The sequence below is a fragment of the Rhodamnia argentea genome, chromosome 2, assembly GCF_020921035.1.
Source record: "Rhodamnia argentea isolate NSW1041297 chromosome 2, ASM2092103v1, whole genome shotgun sequence".
NCBI classification, from domain to species: domain Eukaryota; kingdom Viridiplantae; phylum Streptophyta; class Magnoliopsida; order Myrtales; family Myrtaceae; genus Rhodamnia; species Rhodamnia argentea.
Window position 1 is genome coordinate 36,304,146 of NC_063151.1, and position 10,207 is coordinate 36,314,352.

The following is a 10,207-nucleotide window of genomic DNA, read 5'->3' on the forward strand; positions in this document are numbered from 1 at the left end:
TACGGGGAATTATTTCTACTTCCGTAAGTATTGTATTTGTTGACCTTTGGATCCTAGAGAACTGTACACAGTCGTGGCCGGGTGGGATGTCGATGGCTCGCGGGGTTCGGGTCGTGACATGATGTGATTAATTATGTTGCATAGTGAAAATGGAACTCGGCTACTACTTTACTTATCATCAAACAAGTTGGATTGGTCCACCAAGACATTATGTGATGAGCTCCAGTAATGTAATTCATTGTATCGACATGATATATATGATCAAGTTTGCTCTCTCTTGGACGGAATGTCTTATTTCAGCCCCAGAATCCACAACTCCCTCCCTCCCTCTAGAAAAAGAGCTTCTCCATTCTGACGACCTTTTCACTTCATTTCGATTTCGTCTTTTCCCCCTCAAAGTTCTCATCACTTTTTCCCGTGACTGGATTTCTCTCTCCCTCTCCCTTTGCAACATTTGCATGATTAGTGACTGAGTATGCGTATATGATGGAATTACAATTTTTTTTAAGTTTCGTTTGTTTCACTGAAAATAATGGCTTATTGGTTATGTTGGGGAAGGCTTATTAGTTTCGTTAGAGGTTATTTGGATTTTTAGGATAGAACATCTTTGTTTTTTTTTGCAATTTAGAATATGTGACAGTTTTTTTTTTGTTGTTGTTTGGTCAAAGAATATGTGACACTTTGTTGAGGGTTGATGTAGGGGCTATAAAGGGATCCTTATAGCTTACTCTTGGGTTGGGTTTGGTCATCGACTTTAATTGGGATAGGATGAGATAAAGTGGGATACCAAATCCTTTGGTTATTAAAGGTGGACATATCTAATCCTATCAAGTGTTTGATACACTTCAAGATAAGATTATCAATGAAAAATTATTCAATTAAATTATAAAATTACAAATTAAAAAATTCAATTAAATGAAAACTAAGGAAAGACCCTAGATGTAGGAATTTGTGGCCACCGCCTTCACAATGGCAACGATCTAAAACGGCGACCATCAACACTATTGAGCAGTGACGATATAGATCGGTAAATCCGAGACCATGATAGAGAGAATGGGTGGGGAACTTCAAGCAACCACCAAAATTGTCCTTGCGTTGCCTTAGATTGATTGAGATCCAGATTGTTCGTGATATTGAAAATTTACAGGCTCTTCATTGTTGATGGCTAGAGAATTCACCTAGAGGGGGGTGAATAGGTGATAACGCGTGATTTTAAGATTTTATTGTGGAATTCAAATCACACAGTGTAAAACAGAAATCTCGGATGCTCAAGCAATTCAATTGATGCTAGAAATGTAATATGATCGATGCGTATGACCGTGTACAATTTAGATATCACCAAATATTTAGAGTGATCAGAGTAATAGATAAGGAAAACTGCACGGAGGGATTATAGTGGTTCGGCTTTGGTTAAGCCTACGTCCACTTCTTCGACCGACAGCCAATCGGCTGGATTCCACTATTAATGTGCTCGGAGGTTACGGATCGGTGATCTCCTTGACACGTAGGATTTCATACCTAGCATTCAACACTCTTGTGTATATCTCCTCACAATTACAATGGATGGATCAAGAAGTGTGTTTAAAATAGAGTACACTCTATCTAGGAATTATGAACACTTTTCCCTCTTTACACCGATCTCTATTCCCTTCGTTTTCGAGATGTCTTTTATACTCTTCCGCTTCCAATCTAGCCGTTGCAAGGCATTCAGAAGAGGTCTCTCCAAATCTACCCTTTTGGACGAGATGTTTGCAAAAAGAAGATCTCTTAGCCGTTGGGGATCGCCAAAGGAAAGTCTTCCCCGTTTGGATCAAATCGCCCATACAATTATGATCCCGGGTTTCCATAGATGGTTTCTTCCATTTAGAAAGTCTTGAATTGTCTTCTTGGTTCCGCATTCTTGATTGATCTCAATCAATGAGAATCTATCAAGAATGATCCAGCTCGATGGCGTTCGTTGATATACATCAATTAAGCTCAATTTGTATTCATCTTGAAATTTTGATTACTGCTAGTGAAGTACTTCTCTTAGAGCTTGAGCGTCATTCCAACGTCCGAGCTATCTCCACTCAACGTCCGAGCTCGAACCAGCATCTAAGACTATCGGAAATAACATCCGAGCCAAATCCTTTTGCTAGATTCAATCCTGTGCATCCCCGCACCAAATGATAATCTGTAAAACAAGTAAATCACAGCATTATCTCAAAATATAAGAGTACTATGATTGTTTTGTCAACTTTAAAACCGTCTAGGGATTTTTCTCAACATTCATCACCATCTTTCCCTCTTCCATTGAGACGTTCGGTGCCTCCATGAGGATTATAGGGCTATGGCGGAGTCCTGTTTTTGTTCACGACGATTTGGATAGTTGTGTCAATGAGGTGGTGCGGGCGGAGCCACGGTTCTAGCCACCAATGTTTGAGGTGGTGGAAGCATTGGTTCCATTAGTTCAACAAAAGAAGATGAGCAAGAGAACTTTCTTTGGAATCATCAGAGGGCATCTCAAAGACCCAGTGATGCCAAACTTCGGTCCAATTGGATCTGTTTGCTATAGATGCTTACGATCTATTCCCCCTTTGTTAAGTTTTTGTTTTAAAAAAAAAAATTCTTACCCAATCTAGGTTTATCCCACCCCCAACCCCGGATTTTTTTTCTGGCATTTTATCCGGACGTATACGACTTTGTCCGGTCCAAAGGATGTACCCAAAAACCGGATATGATAACAAATTATCCCATAACTCAAATTCGGCAGGAAAACTTAAGGATTCCATTTTAGCTTACCATACACAAGCATGCTTAACATCTCAACTGGTGGCAGCATGAAGATCAATTACTTTTGACATAAGGCATTCGGTCTAACCATTTAGATGTGCATCTGAGACTAGGTTTCATATCCAACATTTCAAAATATGGCACAAACATGCTTTAAACAACCAATTATGGCCAAACAAGGACCATATCCACCTTGGCTTCTCGGACTAATCAAGCTCATCATGTGTTTGGCTTTTGTTCAAGTAATTGGTAAGCAACCTTGTGGAAAAATAAATGATTGACAGCTCATTTGATAAAGAAGCACATCTGCAAGAATGTAACCCACACAACACATGCAAAAGTAGGCAACTTAGCATATTATGTATCTAAAGAATTTGGACCTCTCTATTTGAATATCTAGGTTCTAGATTTCGAGTCGCCTCCTATCTTGTCTACCAGGAAGAACAAGGATCAGAACTAGCAACTCTTGTCCAAATGAGTTCCCATAACTCAGAGTACTGCCGTTGCAGAGGTCTGAAAAGGACAAAGGTGACAGCTTTAGTTAGAAATATAGAAGCTATTTCCATGATTGAAGCAATTCCTCTCGAGACTTACTCTCCTCAAGTGGCTTGAACTGGTCCCCAAAAGTCAGGCCTTTCAACTGCAACAGGACAGAAGGGCACATGATCGTTTCAGCTGGGTTCATTGCCAGCAGTCCTACAAAATATGCACACCATCCACCAATGCTACCAATGCACTAAATCTCATTAACAAATGTGAAAAACATGGGAATATTACTTTTCTAGAGAGAGAAAAGAAAACCCTTCAAATCGAGTTCAGAACTGCCATACTTGGCACCTTCAAGAGTCTTCCACCTCACACAATTTTCTTGCTTCCCTCTTGAATGATCTAAGATATGGAAATACAACCTCTGCATGGAAACCATAGTGATACTCAAAGATTACTCCCAGTCGATTCAAGGTCTCTCCAGCAGCAACATCACTCAATGATCGCTGAATGGAGAAGAGCTTCACCAGTTCATATCCAATGACAGCATGATCAGGACTTTAAAGCTTTTCCAGAATCTACAAATACATACACAACTGTGAGTAAAAATCTTTACGAAATTTTTAGAGGCTTTCACTGTCTCCACATCAAAAGCAAGCCGCATTTAGAGACCTATCAATCATCCTGAAATAACTCAACATCACATTAGAATCATGAAGTTTCTTAATAATGTAACGTTAGCTGAGACTGAAAAAACATTCATGTAGAAAGACAGATAGAGTAGTGTTGATGCCAATCCATTTCTCCCCTAGCAGCGCCGCCTGACTTCCAAGTTTCAAGATTTCTCAAAATGCTCATGACAAAGTTTGCGCATGTCTCTAAGCTTCAGTGACTATTAAATCTCACATCCTCATGGTCAAATATCCATGACATAGGCATATCCATAAATATCCATACAAACATATCAAACTACATACCTAGGTGCCATGCCAACTTCAATTTAGAAAAAGTTGAAAATGAGAATCAATAACTTTCTAAAATGTATATTATGATGCTCATTTTCTATGACACGTTTTCACCTAATTTGGAGCTGTACAGGACCTTGATCACAGAGAAAAAACATTTAACCATCATTGTCTAACAGTTTGGCAAAAACTAGTATTTCTCTTCATTTCCAAATTCAAGTGCCAAAAACAACTCTCTGGCAGTTGATACAAAGCCTCATTAACACAAAACACCTAACTCCTCATTACCTGCTTTATCGACAATAAACATTTATGCAAGAAACCTCTCACACCTTGCTTGGCTTTGACTGATAAGATGAATTACTCTACAGAATCTAATCCATCTCACAAAATTCCATAAATTAAAGGTTAGGCTGTTTATCATGCAAGTTTTAGATTCTCATGAATGGCAGGGAAACGTGAATGAGTAAACTAGGCCCAAATAATTCATTTCTGAGTCTTACAATCTGTTTGTATTATGAAGTACAGTTCCACCATTAAGATCTAACACTGATTCTGGCAAAAAGGTTATGTATACCAAAAATGCGGAAGCTGATGCCAAGCCGTTCCATGAGCAATGTCAAGGAAATTTTGTGTTTTGTATAAAACAGAAGAGAACTTGTTTGTACTTGTTGGGATCGACTGCCAGACAAATATGTCCAACAAGGTCATCTAAGCAGAAAAAGATAACCGCAAGTTGAAACCAATCATCAAATATAATTTTTAGACTGAAGTTCAATGCAAATAACTAAATAATCATGCCTGATTTTAAAAGCAACCTAAAGAAGCCTATATCTACCGTATCACATATTTGATGAGTGATGTCCAGCGTCACGATGCCTTCTACGTACCTAATCGATCTGTGATCTAGTTAACCTAGATTCCTCTCAGCCCACTATAACAATGCTTATCAAGAGAATGGGCAACCTCCATACAAGCAGAGGAAACGAAAAGTAATACTCATCATTATTCATTCCAATTGTAGTTCTCACATTCCTGGGAAATAAAATCCCCAGTACAGGAATCCATACTCTCTTACATGCTAAATATGATGGTGCCAAACATTGCCCTTTCCACACGGCATACTCACTTAGCATTCAGGTATCTTAGTCGCAGAAAGGACTATATGTCCCTACCACCTTTTGCCATCAATATCTTTACTAGGCCACAAAAGAAAACGTCATAAGGAAAGCTGGAAAAGAGAAAATTAAGAAGATGAAAAACCAACTATAGAATTGATTCTTAAAAGTTCAAAAGAACAGTCTAATATTGTGGCAAGTCAAGTCATAATCTCTCAAACTTGACTATCCCCTCACGAAAAGAATAGTCTCCTAATTGTTAAGACTTGTGCAAACATGGCTATGGCAAACATATGCAGATGTTGACACTGTACAAAGTGAACTGATAAATCTCTCGATCTAGAACATCCTCCTGTATGAATAGGAAAATCCACTAACGGCAAATAATGCATTTTGTTTGAATCATCTACACTTCACATTTCACCAGTGTTTAGTATCAAGCATGAGTAGGCAGGTGAAACAAACTGCAGGTGATGAGCCAATACAGCACTGATGGAAAATCAGTGTAGATCTTAGAAATCAGGGGTATTACTAGAATTTCTGCTGTCAAAATGTTAGTAATGCCTTTTAACTAGGACATTAAAAGCCCAAGATTCAAGTGCATATGGTTCACAAATTGGATGCAAAAAACTGAATAACATCCAACACATTTGTTTAAGATCATCAAGCTTCTCATCCCGCCTCTCGTCGACTCTCAGCACCAAGTCTCAAGTTAAGGCTATTTATGCAAACTCCAACAAGAAATACGATAGTTGAAGTAAAGAATCTAAGCGCCCACACCCACATATTTTTACCTGAATTGATGATTTGCAGTGCTTAATCGCACACTGCAGCTCTCCAATGAAGCAAAATGCTTGTGCAATACTATCCTCTGCCTGCGAATGTAGATTTACATGAAACTTTTTACCCTTCAAAACACGACATGTTAATGCTTTCTGTTTGCAAAATAAGATCAGATAATTGCTTAAGAAAAATATGATAGGGAAATGGTGAAGTGGAGGAACTTACTTCTGCAATGCTTTTGTTATACGCATGCAACATTCTTCTCAGCTGATCAAGAGATTCTAAAGCATCAGAAAGTAAAGAACTGGACAGTTCTTTTCTAACTATTCCATGCCGCAACCTGTCAAGAAGTGAAAGCTCTTACAGATGAAACAATAGGCGGTGCATGCATGGAGAAGACCACGATTTGCAAACCCTAATACTAGGTAGAAAAGAACTTTAACAAAACAAAAGAATTAAATTTGCAGATTGACTTTTAATGCCGTTTTCTATGCACCCAACTATGCAAAATCTTCAGCTCAAATTTTACTCAAATTCATCAGGAGATAACCTCCTACCTTGCAGTAACCACTCCACACTAAGCCCTTGTCCATAACAAGGCAAAACCTTCTTGGAAATACACAAAATTACCTTTCAATATTTCCCAAAGCTTCACTCACCATCAGGCGAGAATATTCCAGGTCACAATGGGACCCACACTTCAAGCAAAATCCTACACTTGCACGAAGGGAGCTATAAATTTTCGCCAAGGCGTTGTGATCCATTTCACCAGCATAGAGATCACCAAGCTTCTCTACCTGTTAAAATTTAGGTAGCCACCATGGGAACAAGAAAAGATTCCTCAGCCAGCAATTTCTTCATGAGTAGTTTTTCGACGCTGTTTTTTCAAACAGAAAAGCCTATAAAAGAGATTAGCATGTGTCCTAGCTGAGAATTATTTTTGATACCTGTACATAAGGCTCCAAGCTATAAAAGTCCCCAGCATGTCTTGACTGCTTAAGTTTTTCAGATTTAGATTTTATGTCAAATGTATCCAAAAGCATGCCAGAGCATTGAGGATGAACACAATGAAAAGCACTCAGAACAAGATCAGAGAGATTCACAACAGAACAGCTTCCACACTGACATCGAAAATAATACTTCTCTTCCAGAAATTTAAGGCGGTCTTGACAGTTCTGTTGCCCAACCTGCAAACAGTGAATCATCAATACAATTAATAAACTGGACAATTGTGAACAACAAGTTACATTGTTATTATCATAGGTCTTCCCCATAGATTTCTGCACTGAAGTTTAGCGACTCAGCACGATTGATTAATTAAAAGAAAGAACCTGGTGATCAAGGATCATATTACCTGTGGACCATAAGACAACTCCAGGGAACAACCTGCTTCCACCAGTTCTGTTGTTCGGATGTAGAGAGTACAAGCAAGAAAATATGCATGAATGTTTGGACGACAAGAATGGTTGAACAAACTGCCAACGGCATAAATAGCTGGACCAATGCTGACCTACATAATAATTACCAAAGCGGATCAAATGAGACTAGAAAGACTTATTTTCCTTTGTTAGAGGAAAAGTGACAATTCTGCTTGGATATATATGATAAAGGTAGATACATTTCTAAATAGCCAAAAAAAGAACAGTAAAAGGACCTGTTCTATTGTAGTAGCTGAAGCACCTTCATCGGATGAGAATTTTCTATTAGGATCTTGTGGAGCATTGGGATCGCTGGATTTCATCCGGATGATAGCCATAGAATTATGCCTTATTTGACACATAATGATCATAATCTGCATCGACAAGAATGGGTGCGAAGCATTAGACACCAGATAAAGGTAAATTTGAACAACCTCATGATCTTTATCTTGTCCATAAAGGATAACAAAACTCATAATAATAGCTATCATAAGATTAAGAAAAATGGGGATAAGAATAACAAATTCTTGCGATTTGAAGTAATAAGTGAAAAAAAAAGCATTTTATGTCAGAAAAATGCACTTTTTAAATTTGCAACAGCAAATCCTTCTTATGAAAGGATAACCAAATATATGTGATACAGGTCAATGGACAAGTCAAAGGACATATAGAGAAATCAAGTGCCTGAACAAGTTGGAAAGACACCCAAAAATATGATATGTGGCTGCCAACCAAAAAGATAGCAACTATACGATCATTGTTTCCTGACCAATAATGAGAAGCAACTATAGGAACTATATGTATGGAAGTAAAATCCTCAACTGCAGCTTGAAGGACAGTTGCAGGAGTGAGGAAGGAAAAACAGCAGGAATATTCATCTTTCTCATGTGAGAGTGCATCCCAACATGAGCTCATGCATCCCAATGTCCATGTGCGCTTATGATTGCAAGGATACAAATGCCTGTGTTCACCTCTCGATCGATCAATTGACCAATCGAGAGAGAGAGAGAGAGAGAGAGAGAGAGAGAGAGAGAGAGACCTGATACACAAAATAAGGATTTACTGGAAGGTCAAGGCTGAGAGAGTGTTGAAGACAAACAAGTAATACAATTGCGTATATACACAGTTCCAGTTTAACCTCCACTGCCAATTCAGTGTATCTATAAGAAAGATCCTGCAATTAAAAAGATCCATGAGATGCTCACATAGCTTGTGAAAATTTAAAAAGGTTCAGGAACTAGATAATTTAATCAGTGTCATAAATTACCAAAGCTTTTATCTCCACCAGGTCTCTTCCTTGCACCAGGGACTTCACTACCATTCAACCAGCTAAAACTACGTCATGCGGCAATACAGCTGGCCAGTTTGCATCCTGGCATTCATGTCTGTGTTCTGGGAAGTGCTCGAGAATTTTCTCCTCCCCAGTTTCAGAAGTAACCTCTCTGATATGATTTTCAATCTCTGTAGGAACTTCTACATGAAGGCCAACGTCTTTTATGTTGTGTCTTGATCGGTGTTCTCCTGCTTTTAGCTGGCAATGCTCAGAGCAGTACCGTGGTATTGCACAGAAAGAGCCGGGTACCACATCCAATGGTAATTCATTGAAGCAATAGTGACAGTACCTGTCTCAACAATTCTTCAATATGAACTGCATAGCAGGGGAGCACCCTCATAATAAAATGTGTTCAGCAAATGATTAACATTGACCTGCCTCAGATAATTACTGATATAATCTGGTCAAGAGTCCCTGTAGGGAATCACTCAGATTAGACAGATGCGATAAATTTTTTTGGTAATCACACAATTCAAATTTTAGAAGCCCTAAACCTTTTACACGTGGTTCTGTCACAACCTTAACACATCCTCATAAGATTCTAAAGGAAATCAGCAAGTTAATACTTTTCACCACAAGATAATTCTTAATGAGGAAGGCAGCTAAGTCATGCCAACAGCATTTAACATGGAAGGATTCTAGCTGACTTACTAGGTAGTTCACTACAAGGGCTTTAAGTAGTCCAGCTCATAAAATAAAGAATTGATGTCGTAAGCTAATGCAGAGTTGCTTTCAATGATGGTACGTGGAATGCAATTTGTCATGGTGTGCCACAAGCTAAAGGTACGTGGCATGTCATCTTTACCAGTACTCGGCTGCCTGAAAGGCTAGTCAGTTGCTGATATTTCACAAGTAAATTTATGCCTAACACAGATGTGCATATTTCATTCCATGAGTCAACAGAGAATTAAAAAATTTCTGTCGCACTTGGCATGTTAGGACTCAACGTGTGAAAGTAGATGGACCAGAGACAAACTAGGATAAAAATCCATACCGCAGCATAAGGTTCCTCATTGTGAACCAAATAAGATGGAGGAATTTCACCAACTGAAGCCATCCCCCTACCTTTATGTGGCATCACAATGGACTTCACTTTTACCTCGCGTGTATCATCTATCAAAAGAACAAGTACAAGGTGTCACGACCCAAAATTAAAATCAGGTTAATGGACTATTAAGTTAATTAGATGAATTAATTAACCTAATACGGACTCTCCTAAGCCTTACCAATTCGCAACTTGGGTTTGATTTTCAAATTAGGGGCCGCCACTAATCACTTAAGGTAGGTTGATTAGAAACCTATATAAAATAGCGGGAAAACTATTTTATCTCT

At 38.6% G+C, this 10,207-nt stretch overlaps 1 protein-coding gene and 1 long non-coding RNA gene across 2 annotated transcripts; both read right to left on the minus strand.

The window, feature by feature from the left end:
• Positions 1 to 3,039: 3,039 nt before the first annotated feature.
• Positions 3,040 to 3,442, minus strand: LOC125313856. The gene is made up of 2 exons (XR_007197534.1): positions 3,367 to 3,442; positions 3,040 to 3,285 (listed from the first exon to the last, which is right to left on the minus strand). It is a non-coding gene; the product is annotated as an uncharacterized LOC125313856 (long non-coding RNA).
• LOC115735269 lies at positions 3,442 to 8,977 on the minus strand. The gene is made up of 9 exons (XM_030666423.2): positions 8,810 to 8,977; positions 8,582 to 8,716; positions 7,779 to 7,916; positions 7,479 to 7,634; positions 7,072 to 7,311; positions 6,755 to 6,921; positions 6,350 to 6,464; positions 6,136 to 6,216; positions 3,442 to 3,836 (listed from the first exon to the last, which is right to left on the minus strand). Exons 1-9 carry the CDS (start codon positions 8,861 to 8,863, stop codon positions 3,819 to 3,821), a joined length of 1,104 nt encoding a protein of 367 aa, XP_030522283.1. The 5' UTR covers positions 8,864 to 8,977; the 3' UTR covers positions 3,442 to 3,818.
• Positions 8,978 to 10,207: the final 1,230 nt, after the last annotated feature.

Excerpts from the sequence above, each read along its gene's own strand:
- LOC115735269 (XM_030666423.2), bottom strand. The coding sequence starts at position 8,863 with ATGGTAGTGAAGTCCCTGGTGCAAGGAAGAGACCTGGTGGAGATAAAA. Across the intron at positions 8,717-8,809 it reads TGGTGGAGATAAAAGCTTTG|GATCTTTCTTATAGATACAC; the intron begins GTAATTTATGAC and ends TTTTAATTGCAG. Across the intron at positions 6,465-6,754 it reads GCTTTGGGAAATATTGAAAG|GTTGCGGCATGGAATAGTTA; the intron begins GTAATTTTGTGT and ends ACTTCTTGACAG.